Raw genomic sequence first — 20,680 nt, 5'->3', positions numbered from 1 at the left:
CCTTGCTAACACTTTGTCTGCTGGTTCATAGGCAAGAGAACCTGAGGATCCATCTTCCGCCTCTGTCTATCAGGGCTTTGAGAGCGGTGTGGACTTGAGCCCCGTCTTTCTCTCGCTTCTCTCTGCGGATTCCTTCGCTGGGGATCTAATTCCGCCATGGGTGGGATAGAAGGTAAACCTTCGCACCTCCCACCCCCTTCCGGGGTTTGCCCATCTCTAGCAGATTGCGGAAAATCTTTGTTGTGCGCCATTGATTTCAACTAGAGAGGAAAACTCGATCAAAAGGTTTTGTTCCATGTGTAATTCCCACAGACAACGCCAATTGTACGAGCACAGAAATAATCTTCTCGTATAATCTTGTTGATCAAGTTTGCACTCCTCCAAACGTCGTCGCTTTTCCACCTGAAAACACAAACGTGGGCTAACCAGCGGGTGTGTACCGAAAACCCCTCCGATGCCTAAGTCAGCAACTAGACAATAGACAATAAGCTCTGTGTATTCTAGAGTAAGAATTGGGATACCTGTACTGTCACGACCCAAACCCGCCCCTGTAGGTTTAGCACCGTAACTGGCCAATAATCCGTGGATTACCAAAGGCCTCTGAACAGATTAGCAAGTAATAAGGGGCTGCGGAAGCAATAATACAAAATAGACAAGGTCCAATGAGCTGTGATAACATACATGGGACAGAACATTTCAAAACTGATTTATATATATATATATAAACATGCCAGTCCAGATACACAATATTTACAAGGTATACACAGATTACACTTCCCAAGACCTGACTTTACAGAACATATACGAAGACTAGCATGTAAACAAAAAACAGCCATGGCATTAGGCTTCATTCGAAACCTCCTCAGGAGGCGCAACAGTTGGCTAACAAAAACAATCAGGAGGCCGTCAACTCTGGCCCTGGTCATGTGCCAGCTCACCTACATACATAATACAAACTGCGAGTGAAAGCCCAGTGAATAATAACAGGGTAAAGGGGTTATATGAATGATGTCCAGCACAAGTTAGAATCCAGCATTTAAATCAGAGCATAATCAGACTTCAAACAGAAACAGATTCATATACATTTACATATTCAGATTTTGCATAAGATCACGCGTGGTACACCCATTAGCTATCAGAACAGATTGGTCCAGAGACCCACATACATAGTTGGTACCAACGACCACAAAGGTCCATAACTTGCGCGCAAGTAGCCATGGTATTGTTACCCCCAAGCAAGGGCCACGTGGAGATTGGCCGCGGTATTGTTACCCTCGGGCGAGGTCCACATGCAGATTGGCCGCGGTATTGTTACCCCCGGGGCGAGGGCCACTGTAGACGCGCCCGCGTGGGGCCCTCGCCACAGTTCGGACTCGATTTTGTGTCACGGTTCTTAATCTTGAACCAAGGAGTCCAAATCCGGCAAATCGTTTTGAGAAAATAGATTTTTTTGAAAAGAAGTGCCAAACATGGACTGCTTTGTCAGATACAGAGTCGCCACCTAAATATTTTTTAATGGGGAAATTTAGGAAACCCTGACTCGGTGCCGAAGGCCACATGTCCGTCATCACCGGAGTTGTCTCGGCTCGGGAGCTTGGGTACGATCGGGGAAGGTCAGCTATGAGCACCCCCTTTCGCCTGGTCCGAAGACCGGCCTCTACTAACCATGATATCCGATTTTGAAAAATGTTATGTGTTCTTATTCCATTTATTAGCCTAGAATTACTATGTTATGCGCGCAGCAAACAAGTATAGACTGGATTGTCTCATTTGGAAATAAGCATTGCATATCCGTTTGTTTTAGAAAACACTTTGGAATTTGCTACTCGCAAGTAGGCTAAAACACGGATTTCAACGAGTTTTTCCAACTCAAACAATCCAACCTTCACCCACAGGCATTCAAACAGTTTATCTCATATAAGCACCTAACCACATGGCAAGCATACTGTCATGGCAACATTCACACGCATTCGAGATGCTAAAACATAAATACTTACATCGTACTCCGTGCCAAAACAATAAACTAGTTAGCAAACATGCATGTCCTAGTTCATGTTAAGAATGGCTAATGCATCGCATGCAAAAATGCAATCTAGACAGGCTCGGCTAACCCTAAACATGGCATGTGAGATGCGATCGATTGATGCACGTATTCAATTTTTGAATTGAAGTACAAATGCAGTTAGCATGATGTACCGAGCCCGGTGCATGCAAGACGAATGTATGGATGCACGCATGCATAGCATAAGGTATGCTAAATTAAACATGCCCTAATCTACCATCATAAGCAGGTAAATAAAAGGGAAGAAAGACGTGAGGTTGGAAGACATACACACACTCACGCACACTTATTACAGATTTGCCCTCGCTCAGAGGATACAAATAAATATTACAGTCCAAATAATAAGCAAATAAAATTATTACAGGATTTCTAATTTGTTTAATAGGAAGAATGCAAAAAGAAAGGAAAGGGATGGCCGCAGCCTCTGCCTCGGGATGCGTGAATGATGCATGCTCAAAACCCGGCTCGCCTGGAAAACCCGTACCACATCACTGCCACCTCTGTTTATACTGCCCTGCTTCTCTGAAAATTTCCAAAGCCCTAGGACAGGTTCCTTGCATGCTGCAGAGTACCACCGGCTAGGGGAAATTCCCACTGGCAGTGCACAATTTCCACCGGCCGTTTTTGGATCTATCGGCTGTAAACAGATTGCCGGCCGGCGCAGAATTATGCCGGTCGGCAAAAACCTCCTGCAGAAGACAGTTTTGACAGCAAACAGAGGACAGACAGTATGGCATGGGATTTCAGGCACATGTAAGCATGGTCATGCTTCCTATCATGCTTTAAATTCAGGGAAGCATGGCCCTCGATCCTCGAGCCATCAATGGTGCATGATAGCCTTAGGGATCAAGTTTGCCACTTGATGTAAAGATGCATGCAACATACAAATGAGGACCAAGGCCTTATCATGTCGAAGTCAAAGGCCCCGGCGACCGAAAGTTAAGGCACGTTACATCACTTATGGTATGAACGCCCCTTAACCTTCAACACTTGGTTTGACACCCCAAACCAAGTAGTGCAATGCATGTTAGAGCATCTCCAGCAGCTTGGCTATTCTTTCCTTTTAGCCATAGAAGCGAGCTTGGAAGGGTAAAACATTGCTCCAGCAGACTCGCTCAAGGATCGCTACAATGGTGGTGAGCTACAGTACCTCGCCAGGACAAGCGAGGTACTGTTCATGCACCTTTTAATTTTTTATTTATTTTTGGCTCCTGAACTTTGTTTTTGGCGGTAAAATTAATGTCATTCTGTTAATGCCATTCTGTTATTAGTATAATTTTGATAGATAACAGAAAATATTGATCAATCTTCAATGGGTTCAGAAAATATTGATGAAACAGAGAAGAAAATTTATACAGACTATTTTCTTTCTTTGTTTCTGGCTAATAGTAAAAAGTATTCATGAAAAATCAAAGATTACATCTTGCATATATTTGAAATTGTTGAATTTGGTTTAGTATTTGATGTTTCTTCGGATTTGGATAACATAGAACACAATTTAATGCTGTTGCACAATGGCCTGTCAACTGTTTGATAAAATGCTTATAAGAAACTTAGGCTACTAAAATGAAGTGAGTGATACTATATAACTGTTGATTAGTGGGTTCAAAGATTGATTTGAAATAGCTAACCTTTCTATGTCGCGACATGTAACTGGACCAAAGCATTACTGGTCAATCGATTTTGTTGCTTCTGGTGTTCTAAACGTTAATGTCATGGAGACAATTTCGAATATATGATGGCTTTGTGGTTGCTAGTATTTTATATCTGTTGTAGGCGTTGAATCAATTTGTTGCTAGAACATTAGAAGAAAAGGAAAAAAAGAGAAAAAATAGTGTTATAGTTCATATTTTGTGTTTGGTCACATTGGTGCAATATATTCCTGAACAGGTGAATATATGGGTTCAGAGATTGAAATTGTTGAGGAGAGATTGAAGTCTTTCCTTGGTCAACTCCAAACGGAATGTGGCATCCTTGATAGAAGTTTCCTTGGATCATTTGGGTTCTGTGACATATAAGGTTAATGATCATTTGAGAATTTTTTGGGCTTTTGCACCTACTTTTTCTTTGTAGATTATGCTGAAACTCAGCTCAAGAAATTGTGGTTGCAGAGATAAGTTTGGATTTATATGTTTACATCATTATTATTCAACATCACTGAAATAATTTAGAGGTGATGAACGCCAGTTAATAATTTACTTAAACTACAAGTAGATGGTTATTCACATGAATATGAGTAGATGGTTAATTACGTGAATTTGAGCTCTGTTATTCTTTTATTGTTATTTTTATTTATTAAAATTTTAAGTGTGATAATGGGTTGTGTAATGTGACAATAAAATATATAATGTTCCATACATTTTTATATTAAAGTGGTTTTAAATTTTTTTATTCCGTTCGGTTAAAATAATTAGCACAAGGAAGACCACATGTGGCAATCGAGCTGCAGGTTCATCACAAGAGTGTACAGCAATAGCATGCAATTAATTCTCTTGTAATAAACTCATTAGTCAGTTAGATATTAGTTAGACATGTGTTTGTATATAATAGTTGTTAATCAAAATAATAAATCAATTCTGTTTTTCAATCATTGATCAACTTTGTTAGATTCTCTCTTTACTCTTCTCTTTCTCGTTTATACATATTATTTTAATTATAACTCAAGAATTTTTTGATTATACATTATTTGGTGGTTTTATATCATAAATATATCTCATGTTTTGCCTCTATGATGTCAGATAGGATAATTGAAATTTCCCAACTTCACAAGAACCATCATAGACTTAGATACAATACGTAATATGCTTATTGCTTTAAATATGTAATATGCTTATTGCCCTTGGCACAAATAAAGGATTTTTTTAAATGCGTTGTCTATGCATTTTCGTCTGTAATTAATTTTTATTTAGCATGTTTCAACATTGTTACAAATGTTTGACTCTTCAGGTTGTCATCAGAAAATGCTACCACCTATTTTGCAATCCGTGCATTCAAAGGATTATAGAATCACACCATCGCAAGTGCCCAGTTTGTGCTGCCAGTTTCGGTGCAAATGATGTCAAACCTGTTTACATCTGACTGGAAACTTGAGAAACTGCCTATTGATGAGACTTACTCCCCCAGAGGTGCCCATGATGCAGGACTCGGGGTGTCAATGCCCACAGGTTCACATGTATTATTAAATTAGAGGTTGAGATGAAGAAACATTGACATGAAACAGTGGAAGTTTCTGTTGCTTTCCCATTCAACCTTGTGCAAATTGGGCTGGGTTTGCGGGTCCTAGTTTTAGGTTATTGATTTCACATAGTTTGTCAAGTTTAGTGTAATTATGTAGTCTGAAATTTTCATTGACTATTGAGCAACTGGATTATTTCCATTTATTATTTGCAGTTTTTTTTTCTAAATTAGTCCAGTGCTAGTCCATGGAAGTAGGGCCATCATGTCAGTGAGGGTTTGAATTGTCTCAAATTTGGAAAGGTTATAGTTGTTCTTTCTACAGTATGATTGAATATTAACAGTTTGTCATTATCTTTTAATTTGTTGCCTGCACTATGATAGTGTTTTTTGATTTCCAACTATCCTTATTATTAATTTCTGGTTTGTTTAGTATCATTCCGGTATATTTGCTTCCTTTTTGTCCTCCCCCTCCCCACTTGTCTATTTCTGATTTTCTGTATCTGTTTCTTCAATTCACTTTGCTGCCTTTAACTGCCAGGTCACAAAAGCCATTAACTAAATCAGATGAGAGAAGTTTGAGGAATCCTCTTGGGGTAGACAGAGATGCTACCAAAAGGCAAAAACTAGAGAATGGTTAATTGTGTAAGGTAAATTTGATGTATTTACCCATATTTTGGTGGACTTGAGTCTTGATGTATGCATTATGAATGTAGAATCTGTATGAAAACCAATATCTTTTTGTCAATGTATTCATGTGTTAATAATTAAATACATCACACACATGTTATACCAATTACCTTGGTATTAATCTGGTTTGGAAATTGTGTGTGCATCATTTACTTTCTAGAAGCCAGACTGAACTTGAAAGCTGAAGCCTGAAACTATTTTGACAAGTTTTAAGTGAATTTTAAGGTTTACTTCTAATGACTTTCCATTTAGAGTAGAATAACATATGGAAATGGGAAGAAGATAAGAGTGGAAATATAATTAAAGTGAAAACCATATAATTAAAGTGAAAACCATAGAATTAAAATGATAACCATATAATTAAAAGACATATAGAATTATAAAATTACACATAAATTAAAAGCATATACTGATTACATTCAAAACTAATAGCATACTACATAAAATGAAACTTCAAATTCAAAACTTTTACAACTCGCTGTGTAATTGCCACAAGTGTTCGACAAGGTCCGATTGGAGATGAGAATGTGTTTGCCTATCTCTAATGTTATGATGGCATTGAATGAATTCCATAAGTTCAGTAGTTCTCTCCTGTAACATTGTTACATGGGGACTGTCATCGATTTGATCATAATTGAAATCTTTTACTCCATTGTCATCCCGCTCATCTTCAATGATCATATTATGTAGAATTATGCACGCCTTCATAATATATTTAAGTATTTTAGTATTCCAAAAACGTGCTGGTCGACGCACAATTGCAAATCGTGCTTGAAGCACTCCAAATGCACGTTCTACATCTTTTCTTGTCGCCTCTTGAGCTGCAGCAAAAAGTTTTTTCTTATTTCCTTGAGGAGAAGGAATTGTTTTCACAAATGTTGACCATTGTGGATATATACCATCGGCGAGATAGTATCCCATTGTATATTCATTACCATTGATGGTGTAATTGACTGCAGGAGCACGCCCTTGAGCAAGTTCGGTAAATACAAAAGACCTTTCTAGCACGTTGATATCATTATGAGACCCAGGTAATCCAAAAAATGCATGCCAAATCCAAAGATCATATGATGCAACAGCTTCCAAAATAATTGTTGGTTCATGAATGTGACCAGTATACATACCTTTCAACGCAGTCGGACAATTTTTCCATTTCCAATGCATACAATCAATGCTCCCCAGCATTCCAGGAAATCCACGACTTTCACCAACCGCTAGTAGTTTAGCGATGTCATTGCTGTTTGGTGACCTCAAATACTCATTAGAAAAAATATCAACAACTGCTTTAACAAAATATTTTAAGCTTTCTATTGCAGTGCTTTCTCCAATTCTCACATATTCATCCATAAAATCAGCGGCTACTCCATAAGCAAGCATCCTAAGTGCAACAGTTATCTTCTGAAGAGAAGACAAACCAAGCTTTCCAGCACAATTTCTTTTTTGAAGAAAGTATGGATCGTGCGCTTCTACTGCAGCTTGAATTCGAAGAAAAAGTGAACGCTTCATCCGAAACCTCCTTCGAAATAGCTCAGGAGGATATACAGGCGATTCAGCAAAATAGTCGAGAAAAAGCCTTTCATGACCTTGAATATGATCACGATGAATGACTTTACGACCTCGAACAGAACCACGACGTGAGCTTGATCCTATTTCACTATCTAGTAGTTCTTTATCCATAGTAATAGCTTTGAGCATCTCCAAATCATCATCAGATTCGGAGAAGTCAGAGTCATTTACAAGCATATCATAAAGAGAATTGGAAGCCATAGAGAGAGATATGGAAGTTTGGATGAAGTAGAAAATTGAGTTGAGGATAAGATCAAATGATAGGGAATGTCTTATTTATAATAGAAAAGTATAAAAATATGACCGTTGGAAAAATATGACCGTTGTAAAAATATGACCGTTGTAAAAATTTGAAAAAATATGACCGTTGGAAAAATATGACCGTTGTAAAAATATGACCGTTACAAAAATATGACCGTTGAAAAAATATGACCATTTGAAAAATACGATAGTAGAAAAATGTAACTTTCACAAAAATATAATTATATTTAGAAGAATGAAAAAAATAATAATTTGAAAGAAGTTAGTTTTTTTTTTTTTAGATTGGAAAGAAGGTAGTTAAAGTATAAGAATATTTTAATAGAAGATAGCTAAAGTAGATAGCCTTGTTGGAGTGTATATTAAAAAAATGACTAGCTAAAATAGTAAAGTAAAATTTTGAATAGCTATTTTAACTAGCCTTGCTGGAGATGCTCTTATGCAAACATGGCTCAAAATGCAACAATGAGATGGAAATGCAAAGCATGCCGAATGTTATGTAACTAGTATGGCAAGTATGCAATGCTAAGCATGCGAAATGCAATGCGAATACGAACAATTTAAGCAATGGGACCAAAATATTACAACACTTAATGAAGCAATCATGCAATGGTCATGAGACAAGCATGCAAGGGGGCCTCAAACCATGAAGGGGCAGACCTTAATCCACCCCAAAACAGCGGCGAAAAGTGCCTAAAAGGGTGGACAAAAACCTATGCCAACAAGCAATCCAATGGTCCCAAGGCTAAGGCGCAAAAAGGGCCACTTCACTTCCAACAACAAGACCAATCATGGCATGATTTAGACAAGTAAAAACAGAATTTTTACAGGCAAAATAGGACTCCAAACCCTCCTAATATGGCAGCTAAAGTGGCTCCAAAGAGGTGTGTGCACCAAGGCTCATATCTAGGCATAAAAGGGCACACCCTCAAGGCATGGAAGAGGTCACAAATGCAAGCATACAAGCATGACTTATGGACTGAAATGGGGCCCTAAATGATGCCAAATCATGAGGATGGTTCAAGCTACACATGTTAGAGGTCAAAATGCTCAAAGCTTACAAGCCAAAACATAAAGAGACGACATCAAACTATGCAAGCATGGCTGAAATGAGGGGCCAACAGACCTTAAACATGGTAAGACAATACCAAAACCTTCATGAAACTAAGCCTACACATGCAAGAATGATGGTCTAAACACAAGGTGCCTTTCTAGGCCAAAAGGAGCAATGCAAAGCAAGTACTTTAACCATGCAAAGAGATATAAATCCGACCAAAAACAGAGATTACATATGACCTAAAAACACCTAAAAAGTTCTGAAATAAGGCAAAAATCAAGCAAGCATGCATGTTACTCTTTAAGCCAAAATGCAAGGAAATAAGACAATGAAGGGAGAGGGGTGTGCCTCCCCTATGCAAGACTTCAAACCACCTTCCTTACCACTGAAAATCAACTGGTTTTTAGTGGTGAAAAGACCAACACATTCAAGCAAACAAGGCCTCACAAGGGAAGCACAAAAGGGGCCAAATAAGGCCTAATAAGGTGAGTTTGCACTCAAACCACAAAACAACCTTAATGAAAGTTCTAAAGCATGAAAATGCAAGCTTTTTATATGTTATGCACAAAAGCTAAATCAGCAAGCAAGATAGGTAAAAAACTATTGCAAGTTTGGGGAAACTAAAGTAAAGTGCTCACCTTTGAAGATCCTTTGAAGAACAAATGGTCCAACCCTCTTCTTTTGATCAAAATCAGTCCAAAAACTCAAGAATCAACCCCCCAAGTCCCTCAATCTCGGAGCAAGGTGTAATAGTGTGTGTATTAGTGCAAAAGTAAGGTAAAAGCACACTTTTAGGCCAAGAAACACACACAAAGGAGAAGAGAGAGGGAGATATAGAGATAGGGTGTATCTATCTGTGGAAGCTCTGGTTTTTGCCTCCAAAGTTTCTAACCTAGACCAAGAGGAGGCTTGTCCTCTTATAGAACTCCCTCTTGCAAAGCTTATACAACAAGCTTGCTTAGAGGGAGATCCCTCCATACACGTGTATGGAGGGAGGCATAGTTGGTGCCAGCTATCACAGCTGGCACAAAATATCTACATAAAGTAGATGAACAGTGGTCGGCTGCCCAAAAATGTCATTTTGACAAAAAAGAGTGCCGACCGGCAAAAAAGATTGCCGATGGAAGCAAAAAACCAGCCGGTGGCCTCTAGCCATTGCCGGTGGTGTGTGGGGATGTCTCACAAGGCATTCCCTCCCCTTCCAACGCAAAACACAAGTGTTTGGTGTGAAACCAGACACTAAACAGTCGAGTTCGGAGATCCTGAGGCAGGGCGCGTAGCCGAGATCTCCGGGAACTCCAAACGAACACAAACAAGGGTAATCACCAAGCGTTCCAATGGTGACGTCCAAGTCTCGAGGACGGTCAAAAATGGGGTGTCTACAGTTGCCCCTCTTTGACAGAACTCGAAAGTCATAACAATGACGGGAGTGAATGTCAAAGCCCAGAGACGACCCATTTTTGACAAGGCCGAAGACTCAGACAAACATGCAAGACAAGCAAGATATGCGCCCGAAGGCAGGGGCAAAATGCAAGATAATGCACGAAGCCGAGCATAACTTATGATCATGCAAAGAAAGCTGTAACGAAGCACACATGCGACAATTTTAAGCTAGCATACACCGAACTATACTACAATGCAGAAGGGATGCAAGAGAATTATGTAATTCTCAATACGTCTCACTCGGAGGATATAGTACCTGTGCGGCTCATCTGGTTGCACCAGCCTTAAATGAACCGTACATACAATATCGTGCCTGCAAAGAAAACAAACTTAACAGGTACAATATCGTTAGCAACATGCATAATAGTATACTTGGTATGCGTGGCAACGCAAAGCAAGCAGGGAGTATAACAATGCTGCGAAGGCACAGATGTGTAACTGGAACATGCGGTCTACGCAGGCAACGAATTTGATCGTAAGCATGCAGTCTACGCAGGCAATGAATTTGATCGTAAGCATGCGGTCTACGCAGGCAATGAATTTGATCGTAAGCATGCGGTCTACGCAGGCAATGAATTTGATCGTAAGCATGCAGTCTACGCAAGTAGAATATGCGGTCTACGCAAGTAACGAAATTTGAACAATCATGCAGTCTACGCAAGCAAAACATGCGGTCTACGCAGGTAATGGAATTGATTAATCATGCGGTCTACACAAGCAGAATATGCGGTCTACGCAAGTAATGAAATTGAACAAACATGCGGTCTACGCAGGTAATGGAATTGAACAATTATGCGGTCTACGCAAGCAAAACATGCGGTCTACGCAAGTAATGAAATTTGAACAAACATGCGGTCTACGCAAGCAAAACATGCGGTCTACGCAAGTAATGAAATTGAACAATTATGCGGTCTACGCAAGCAAAACATGCGGTCTACGCAAGCAAAACATGCGGTCTACGCAAGTAATGAAATTTGAACAAACATGCAGTCTACGCAAGCAAAACATGCGGTCTACGCAAGTAATGAAATGATTATGAGCATGCGGTCTACGCAGGTAATGTAATTAACATGCGGTCTACGCAAGTAATAAATTGATTACAAACATGCGGTCTACGCAGGTAACGTAATTAACATGCGGTCTACACAAGTAATAAAATTGATTACAAACATGCGGTCTACGCAGGTAATGTAATTAACATGCGGTCTACGCAAGTAATAAAATTGATTACAAACATGCGGTCTACGCAGGTAATGTAATTAACATGCGGTCTACGCAAGTAATAAAATTGATTACAAACATGCGGTCTACGCAGGTAATGTAATTAATATGCGGTCTACGCAAGTAATAAAATTGATTACAAACATGCGGTCTACGCAGGTAATGTAATTAACATGCGGTCTACGCAAGTAATAAAATTGATTACAAATATGCGGTCTACGCAGGTAATGTAATTAACATGCTTGAACATATGTGAGTGAGGACATATCATTCATAATGCAGGGATGTAAAACACTGTAACTCAGCGCAATCGAAGCGATTTGTGGGAATCCTCAAGACATGAAAAGGATACGGGAAGGAACGTTCTTCGTACGTATCGAGCATCATTGGCAGAGGTCGTGGCCTGAGGTCAACTCGAAGGTCCATGTTTCAAAAGCGTACTCCCCCGTGGGGTCTCAAGTAGCGAAGGTGCGAAACCATGTCGTTGACCCGAATCAAAGGCATGGAGGGCGCATTGTCCGCAAAGGGAGTTTTGCTGGTATCCATTCCGACACTCGGCTACCCTGACATTCTATGTTTTACTTTCCTTTTTACTAGTAGTTTAAGCACATTGCACTGCCTCGGGCAGGTTTTATTCTTTCTCAAAATTTACACATTTTTGCAAATCACGTGACGGGAATGAAACAACCATTTTATTCAAAAGATGTTGTATTTGTAAACTTCCTATGCATCGCATCACAAGGTATCACACCACAATGTGAACGAAATTGAACTCATTTTGAACACCGAGTATTCGCATCGTAATAATCAGGCAGTGAACCGACTTACAACTCGATAAGCAAATATACAAAGGCATGATAGGACCAAACAAGCATGAGTACAACTCGATAGATAAATCAAAACTCAAAAAGAGTGAAATACAACTCGATAAGCAAATGTTCAGAAACTCGACAAGCAGACAGGCGTGACTCCGCAAGAACCGACCACCGGGAGAGGGATCGGAGGTGGTGGAGTTCCCCAATCCCTAGCATAAACAGCTCAGGGAACCAGAAGGAAGCCCATCGGCCAGGGTCAGAGGCCACCGGCAGTAAGGAATGGCCATCGGCCAAAAATTTGTTCGGTCGGCAAAATGTGATGGCCGGTCGGCAGAGTTTTTGGCCGGCCGGCTATGAATGAGGGAATCACCAGAATGTTGACACCTGTCCTCCACCCAACCTTATCTCCTACAAAAGACCCCAACTTCATAGTTTTTCTCAATTCTTCACTGATTTGCTCTGATGGAAGAGTTCCTTGCTCAAAATCTCACAGCTTGGATTGCTAGCTTGGATGGCTCGGAAAAGCTGAGTTCCCAGGGCTTCGGCATAAATGCACTATTCACTCTGGGTCGTACCCCGTTGCACCTTCCGTTCCTTCAAGTTGCGGCAAGGTTTTGGAATCCGTGATGCACGTCTTTAGCTTTGCTAGGCAAGAGATATGTCCTACCTTTGAAGATTTCTAAGCCTTAATGGAGTCCGAGCGCGACGAGGAGCTCCTGCCTCAACTTAATTTTGGTCATGCCCAATCCCTAGGGCGAATGTGTGGACTCAGCATGCGTGACGCTCGGTCCCTAATTTGTGACGGGATGTTGGACATTCCGAGTTTGACCAATCGATTTTCTGATGCCGGTGATCGCAATAACCATCACTGGCAAGGCTTCCGGCGACACGCCCTCTGTTTATGCATGCTATCCCATTTTCTATTCGTCTCAGGCTCTGGAGGGGCTAGTGTCCGGCTGATTGAGGTTGCCCAGGACTTGAAGGAGGGTAAGAGCTGTATTGCCATGACTCTGGCCGAGACATTAATGGGCTTAGACGCCTTTTATCGTCATGAGACGACCAGATTAGCAGGGAGTCCACTACTACTACAGGTAATGTTTCCCACCCAATCTCGCATTTATGTATTACTCACATTACTCGGCCCTCAAGCTCGGTCTTTTCTCACAAAACCCTATTCTCGCTTTTCTCTCCTCGTACATCTCTCTATTCTTTAATCTCTCGTTTTTCATCCCTTCCCAGGTATGGTTGATGGACAAACTGCAGGTTGTGGACTCTTGTCCCACATATTCGGCTCGTGGCTACTTCTTCCGGCACCGTCTAGTCAATGCCTTGGATGAGGGATGGTGGTTCGCTTGGATGTGCTGCTTGTCCGCAGACCGTATTGCTTGGCGGTGCCCTTGTGTAGACACCCCATTTTTTACCGACCTTAAGACTTAGACGTCACCGATTGAGCGCTTGGTGATGTTGCATAATGTGCTCGTTCAGAAGTTTCAGAGTCGCGGCCGTGAGCCTTGCCTCCGGACTTCCGAACCCTCTTCTGTGCCTTGCCTCGGTTTGCGAACCAGACTAGGTTTTCTCTGTTTCTTTTCCTGAGGGGAGGGAGAGGTCCCGTAGACCATCTCTCAGTGGCCGTGGGCTACATTTTGTGGCCATAGGCCATTTTGCCCATTTCGGGGTCCGGTTTCCGGTTTTTCGGGACCGTTGGCCGTGTGCCTCGGTTCGGGACCGCCTAACCATCTCCGTTTGTTCTGATTTTTGACATACATCTTATTTTCTCCCTTTCAAGGGACACTGGGGTCTGAGAAACCCACTTCGTGGCCGAACGCCACTTTCGGTGCTTAACAGGCAATTTTCGGGACCCCGAACTGCGTGTTTCGGCCTCCGAGCATCCGTTTTGCATCGGTTTTCGTTCATTTTTGGCAGGTGCCTATGTTTCATCACCAGGAAGGTCACTGGAGGGTGGGAGGCCAGCAATTATCTTGGCAACCAGTAATATTCCATTTTCGCCCTCCGACACCCGTTTTTTCTCACTTCCGAGCCAATGTTGAACACCTTGGAGCCATTTTCTTCAACCCTAAACCACATATTTGTGATGTACACATATGGGAGGACCCTAAAAGTTTATGGCTGGCCATTAATTCCATTTGAACCTTTTGAACCCCTCCTCAAAATGGCTTGTTCTCTCTCCTGTTTTAGAGTTTCCAAATTCGAACCACAGGGTTATGAAGAGGAGACCTGGGAGGCCACCTTTTTGTGGTGGCCGACCACTATTCCAACTTGGCCTTTTTGACCCCTAGCCGGCCGGCTAGGGTAGGTGGCCGGCCGGCCACCTGCAGTCCCAAAACTTGGCCGGTCATGTTCCTCACACAGCACACTTTACAGCTGTATAGCTGTTTCCCCCAGAAAATATCCCAATCCGGGGGATATTTTGTGGGGAAAAACTTGCCTACTTTTCCTCCACCTTTTGCCTCCCTTTGCTCCCTCTTTTTTGTCCATATAACCAGCAGGTGGCATTGGTGATAGAGGTTAGAAAAATTGGTCTTCAAGCTGGGTATACAAAATCACCCTCCATCTCTCTTATTTCCTTGAAGAACCTCCAAGTCCTACACCACCACTTCTTCTACACCACCAACCCCCACCCTTCCATCCTCCATTCCAGAAGTTTGAAGGTGTTCTCCAAGGCCTAAGGAGCCACAAACTCAAGCCAAGAAGCAACAAAAGACTTGTCTTCAAGGGTGAGTACCATTTCCCCCTTTTTGAGCTTTTTTTTTGCAACATTTCTTAGCCATATATGCTTATTGTTTTGAGCTCCGGACCTAACTGAAAGTGGCCTTCTTTTGAGCTCATTTTCTTGTTTCATTAAGGGCTCAACCCTGTTTGAGCCCCCCATCTTGCACTTGCTTCAATATCTTCCTTGAATGCTATTTTCTTGCATGCTTTGGCAACCCATCATGCTTCCATTTTTGGGCATTTTACAGAACTAAAAATAGTCTTATTTTGAGCCCCTCTTCAACATTGAAGAAGGGCTCATCAGTGTTTGGGACTTCCATGTGCCACTTCATGTTATATCCCCTCTTTGATCCCCATTTTTGCATGCTTTGGCAGCCTATCATGCTTCTGTTTTTGGTCATTTTACAGTACTGAAAATAGTCTTATTTTGGCCCATTCTACATGTTTTATTAAGGGTCTTTGCTTTTTTGGTGAATGTTTTATATACCTCATGTTATAGCCTCTTTTGAGCCTCATTTTGCATTGCATTTCTAGCATGTTTGTATACTGTTTTGGGTTTTTTACAGTTCTGTAAATGTGCTTATTTTGGGCCCCTCTTCAATGTTGTTGAAGGGCCCTAACCTATTTGGAGTTAGCAGCTGTGAGTTGCTTCATAATCTCATGTTTAGGGCCATTTTTGCATGCCATTGTTGCCCTATCTTTGCTTGCTGTTTGGCCATGATTTGTACTGTAAGAATTCTTATTTTGAGGCTTCCTTGCTTCTGTATTTTCATCTCGTGTACCAATTATGCATGCTTTGTATAGCTATAGTTCATTCTATGCGCCTAATTTGCATTTCGGGAGAGATTCCATGCATCGGGTGTGTTTTCGCCTCATTTCGGGGCTGTTTTCCCCCACATTTCATTGCTGAAAATCCATTAGCATGCTTGCATATGCCATTTCCATGCATTTGCATTGCGTATGTCATTGCCTCGGTTTGCGTGCCCGTGTGCACGCATTTCGAGGCACTTCATTTTCATCTATCGGCCTCTTATGTGAGTGTGGCTGAGGCTCTCTCATGTTAGTATAAGTCCATGTTGCATTCTATATGCCATTTCCATGCATTTGCATTGCGTATGTCATTGCCTCGGTTTGCGTGCCCGTGTGCACGCATTTCGTGGCACTTCATTTTCATCTATTGGCCTCTTATGTGAGTGTGGCTGAGGCTTTCTCATGTTAGTATAAGTCCATGTTGCATTCTATATGCCATTTCCATGCATTTGCATTGCGTATGTCATGCCTCGATTTGCGTGCCCGTGTGCACGCATTTCGAGGCACTTCATTTTCATCTACTGGCCTCTTATGTGAGCATGGCTGAGGCTCTCTCATGTTAGTGTAAGCCCACATCATATTTCCATGTCATTTGCATTGTGTATGTCATTTTCTCAGTTTGCGTGCCCGTGTGCACGCATTTCGAGGCATCTCCTTTTTACAGCATAGTGCATGCTAGGTTGTATCTTAGATCGCATTCATGTATTTCCTCGGTTTGCGGGCCTGCGTGCACGCATTTCGAGACATCTCATTTTCATAGCATTGTGCATACTAGGCTGTATCTTAGTTGCATTCATGCATATCATGCATATTGCATCATGTTCGGGATAGAAGTTAGCCCGGGCACGGGAAACGAGGTGCGTTTCGTACTCCGAGTGACGGAACGTGTCTCAATTCCCAGTCACCGACACTCCGGATTACCCATGATGGAGTTAGGTTCTTGTTGTGTTTACATGTGCATTCATTCTATATTAAGTTGCACATTTCGACTCCTCTGCCATCATGCATCGATATGCGTGATTGGTGGCACGAGGATTGAGGCATGCATATATCTGTGAAAATACATTGCTATGCCCCTTTCCTGCTCTCTGTTGCAGCAAATGAAGAATCAGCAAACTTTCAGAGTTTGGCGCGCTTTCCAAGAAAAATCACAAAACAAGAGGCTAATCGGGGCATCCCAGTGGATTTTCGCGCAAGGCAACCCGGACATGCATCATCCATCAGAAGCAAGGCAGTCCCTGGCTTGCACGCCAGTTTTACAGTTTTCTTATTTAATTTGATAATTAATTAGGAATTTGTATATTATTCGGACTGTAATATTTGGACTGTAATATTCTTTTATTTGGGACTGTATATTTATTCGGACCCTCTGCGCGAGGGCACAACTGTAATAAGTGTGCGTGTGTGTGTTATATGTCTTCCAACCCCACGTCTTTCTCCCTTTTATTTATCCGCTTATGATGGTTAGATTAGGGCATATTTCAATTAGCATACAGTATGACAGCATGTTTGCATCATTCATCCGTTTTGCATGCACCGGGCTCGGCGCATCATACTAACTGCATTGTATTTTCAATTCCAAATTGAATACATGTTAGCTGTAGCATTCCATATGCCATGTTTAGAATAGCCGAGCCTACTATAGGTTGCATTTTTGCATGTGTTGCATTAGGCATTTCTGTATACTTAGGGTCATGCATGATTTCTAATGTGATTTCCATTTTGGCTTGGAGTACTCGGTAAGTTTTATGCTTTAGCATCCTTGCATGCGTGTGAGTGACTGCCATGAATAGCATGCTTACCATGAGGCTATATGCTTATGTGATATAACTGCCTGAATGCCTGTGGGTGAAGGTTGGGTTATTTGAATTAGAATAATTCATCAAATGTGTGTTTTAAGCCCACTAGATAGTGGTAAAACCATCTTTTCTAAGCCCACCCGAGGGTGGCAAAATCTGCATTTTAAGCCTACTTGCGAGTAGCAAACCATCTTTCAAATAAACAAGCATGAAATGTTTTGTTCCAGTTCGGGCGACCCAGTCTATACTTATATGCTGTGTGCATCACATAGTAACCTAGGCTAATAACCGGAATAAGGACACACAAAGTTTTCAAAAATTAATATCATGGTTAGTAGAGGCCGATCTTTGATCGGGCGAGCGGGGGTGCTCACGAAATGACCTTCCCCAATCGTACCCAAGTTCCCGAGCCGAGGCAACTTTGGTGATGACGGACACGTGGCCTTTGGCACCGAGTCAGGGTTTCCTAAATTTCCCATTTTAAAAACATTTAGGTGGCGACTCTGTATCTGGCAAAGCAGTCCATGTTTGGCACTTCTTTCAAAAATCAGTTTTCTCAAAACGATTTGCCGGATTTGGACTCTTTGGTTCAGACTTAGAACCGTGACAAATTTGAGAGTCCTGAGCTGTAGTGACCCCAAAATGAACGGAACGGGAGCTCGTTTCTCCCGGGGCATTCGGGGACGTCTACACCTTGGCTGAACCTTCCGGCAATGAGTTACAATATGCCCGGCAGACCGGGATTCAATTGGTTGGTCTCACTCACTGTGTATTCTACTTCCCATTTCGGATTCGACGCCAATTTGGCCATGATCAGACCTGCCCGCCAGAGGGGATAGAGTATCCTGCTGCATTCCCAGCCCGAGGCGCACAGCTTGCTTGGCAGGCCACCGCGTGAAGGATGAGAGAATTCTTAGCTCCCGCTCTTACTTTCAGTTGCACTTTGTCTGACGAGTGCGTGGATTGGCTCAATGAAGAAGCACAGATTGGGCCCAACTTGGCATCAGAGGCTTCGACCAGCTCTGGGAGGGGGCGCAGGAACACCTGACTTGACTATGCCCCAGATTTATTGCTTTATTAGTACTTTCAAGTTTTCTTTATGAATGTAATAAAAAGCAACTTCGATTGTATGCAAGAGCAGGAGAACTCTGTTTTGAAATCAATGAAATTGAAGATTGTGGTACTGAAAATTTTCCGCTTTGGTCCAAAAATGGTCAAAGTTGTAAAAAGATTATTTGAACAAAGTCAGCTTTTATTAAAACTTTTCAAAATCATTTTCGATGTGGATCAGAACTGGACATGCCTGAGATCTGTCACTGAGATGCACAACCCTAGATCCCTGCAACTGGAAAGTTGCCCCTAATCTGAAGAGCACCGCAGCACTACACAGCAACGGAAAGTTGCCCCTAGTCTGAAGAGCACTGCGCTGGAAGTCATAACCAAACCTTTGAATGCTGAATAGACAAAGATGGCCGAGACGACCGAATGGACAAAGTTGATCGGGGAAGTGTTATGGCTGAACTTCAAGATGAAGCTGCCTACGTATCCCTAAGATGGGAATCAAGCCTTACGTAGTTCAGGCTTAGGTTCACTCGGGTATTTTCACTCTCCTTTTGAGCTCTAACTTTTGCCAAAGCCGCCCTTTGCGGGTTTTCAGCCTTGCGAGCTCAGTTTTTATATTTTCTAATTTTTTTGTGCTCTAACTTTTGCCTAGGTCGCCCTTTCGGGTTTTCGGCCTAGCGAGCCTCTCAAGGATAATATTTCTTCAACTTGTCCATGTTGATTGGTTGGGAGAACTCCAGGCCATCTAAGTCCATCAGAACCACTGCTCCACCTGACCAGATAGCTTTGATGATGTAGGGACCGGTCCAATTGGGTCTGAACTTGCCCCTTGGGTCATGGATGGGAGCTCGGTTATCCTTGAGCACCAAATCCCCTTCCTTTAGATTTCTGGACTTAACCTTCTTGTTGAAAGCCCGGGCAATTCTCCGCTGATAACTTTGAACGTGGTACAGTGCTTTGAGTCTTCTCTCGTCAAAAAGCATGAGTTCCTCAAACCTGCTCTGCTGCCAATCTGCCTCGGCTATCTGACACTCAGCCAATACCCGTAAGGACGAAACCTCAATTTCGATAGGGAGAACGGCCTCCATTCCATAAACTAATGAATACGGAGTCGCTCCGGTGGAAGTTCTAATTGAAGTCCTGTAGCCCCACAGAGCAAACGGCAACTTATCTGGCCAATCCCGGTAGGTTTCCACCATCTTCCGCAGTATATGCTTGATGTTCTTGTTGGCGGCCTCAACTGCTCCGTTGGTTTGCGGCCGGTATGTGGATGACTTATGAAAAGCCACATTATATTTCTCCAACAAGTCAATCACCTCCTTCTTGAAGTGGGAACCATTATCCGAAATAATCTCGTTTGGCACCCCGTAGCGACAGATGATGTTGTTTCTGATGAACTTTGCGGCGTGCGACACCTTCAACACCGTATATGATTGGGCCTCGACCCACTTCGTGAAATAATCTATCGCTACCAGGATAAACTCATGCCCATTCGATCCCTTCGGGGTAACAGCCCCGATCACATCAATTCCCCAAACGGAAAATGGCCATGGGGAAATCATATTGTACAGCTTCGACGGCGGGATGTTCATACGGTTCGCATGGATCTGGCATTTGTGGCATCGTCGAACAAAACCGATACAATCCTCTTCCATAGTAGACCAGTAGTAACCCTGTCTGAGGATCTTTCTGGCTAGCATTACTCCATTCATGTGTGCACCGCACTCTCCTCCATGGATGGCCTCCATCAGGCGCTTCGATTCTTCAGCCTCTACACAGAGCTTATGCATCCCCAGATGACCTCTCTTGTACAGCTTACCCCCGCAGATGATGAACTGAACAGCCATTCTTCTGATTGCCCTTTTATCCTTGGCATTTGCCCCTAGTGGATACGCCTCCTTTTCCAAGAAGTTCCAAATGTCGTAATACCAGGGGTTGTCGTCTTGAGCCTCATCTATGGCGGAAATTGACTCGTATGCTGGCGCAAACTTCT

The 20,680-nt window shown here is 42.2% G+C and overlaps 1 protein-coding gene and 1 long non-coding RNA gene across 2 annotated transcripts; one reads left to right on the top strand and one right to left on the bottom strand.

Annotated features, from left to right (window-relative positions):
- Positions 1-3,094: 3,094 nt before the first annotated feature.
- LOC145790747 (uncharacterized) lies at positions 3,095-5,602 on the top strand. The gene is made up of 3 exons (XR_014329863.1): positions 3,095-3,230; positions 3,953-4,081; positions 5,009-5,602. It is a non-coding gene; the product is annotated as an uncharacterized LOC145790747 (long non-coding RNA).
- Positions 5,603-6,246: 644 nt separating this feature from the next.
- LOC145790746 (uncharacterized) lies at positions 6,247-7,771 on the bottom strand. Its single transcript, XM_082869368.1, has one exon. The coding sequence runs from the start codon at positions 7,691-7,693 to the stop codon at positions 6,395-6,397; it is 1,299 nt and encodes a 432-aa protein (XP_082725494.1). The 5' UTR covers positions 7,694-7,771; the 3' UTR covers positions 6,247-6,394.
- Positions 7,772-20,680: the final 12,909 nt, after the last annotated feature.

Source organism: Camellia sinensis, chromosome 1 (genome assembly GCF_055761805.1).
Source record: "Camellia sinensis isolate YWXY chromosome 1, ASM5576180v1, whole genome shotgun sequence".
NCBI lineage: Eukaryota > Viridiplantae > Streptophyta > Magnoliopsida > Ericales > Theaceae > Camellia > Camellia sinensis.
Note: the sequence above shows the minus strand (reverse complement) of the source record. Positions and strands in the feature narration are given on the sequence as shown.

Excerpts from the sequence above, each read along its gene's own strand:
- LOC145790746 (XM_082869368.1), bottom strand. The coding sequence starts at position 7,693 with ATGGCTTCCAATTCTCTTTATGATATGCTTGTAAATGACTCTGACTTC.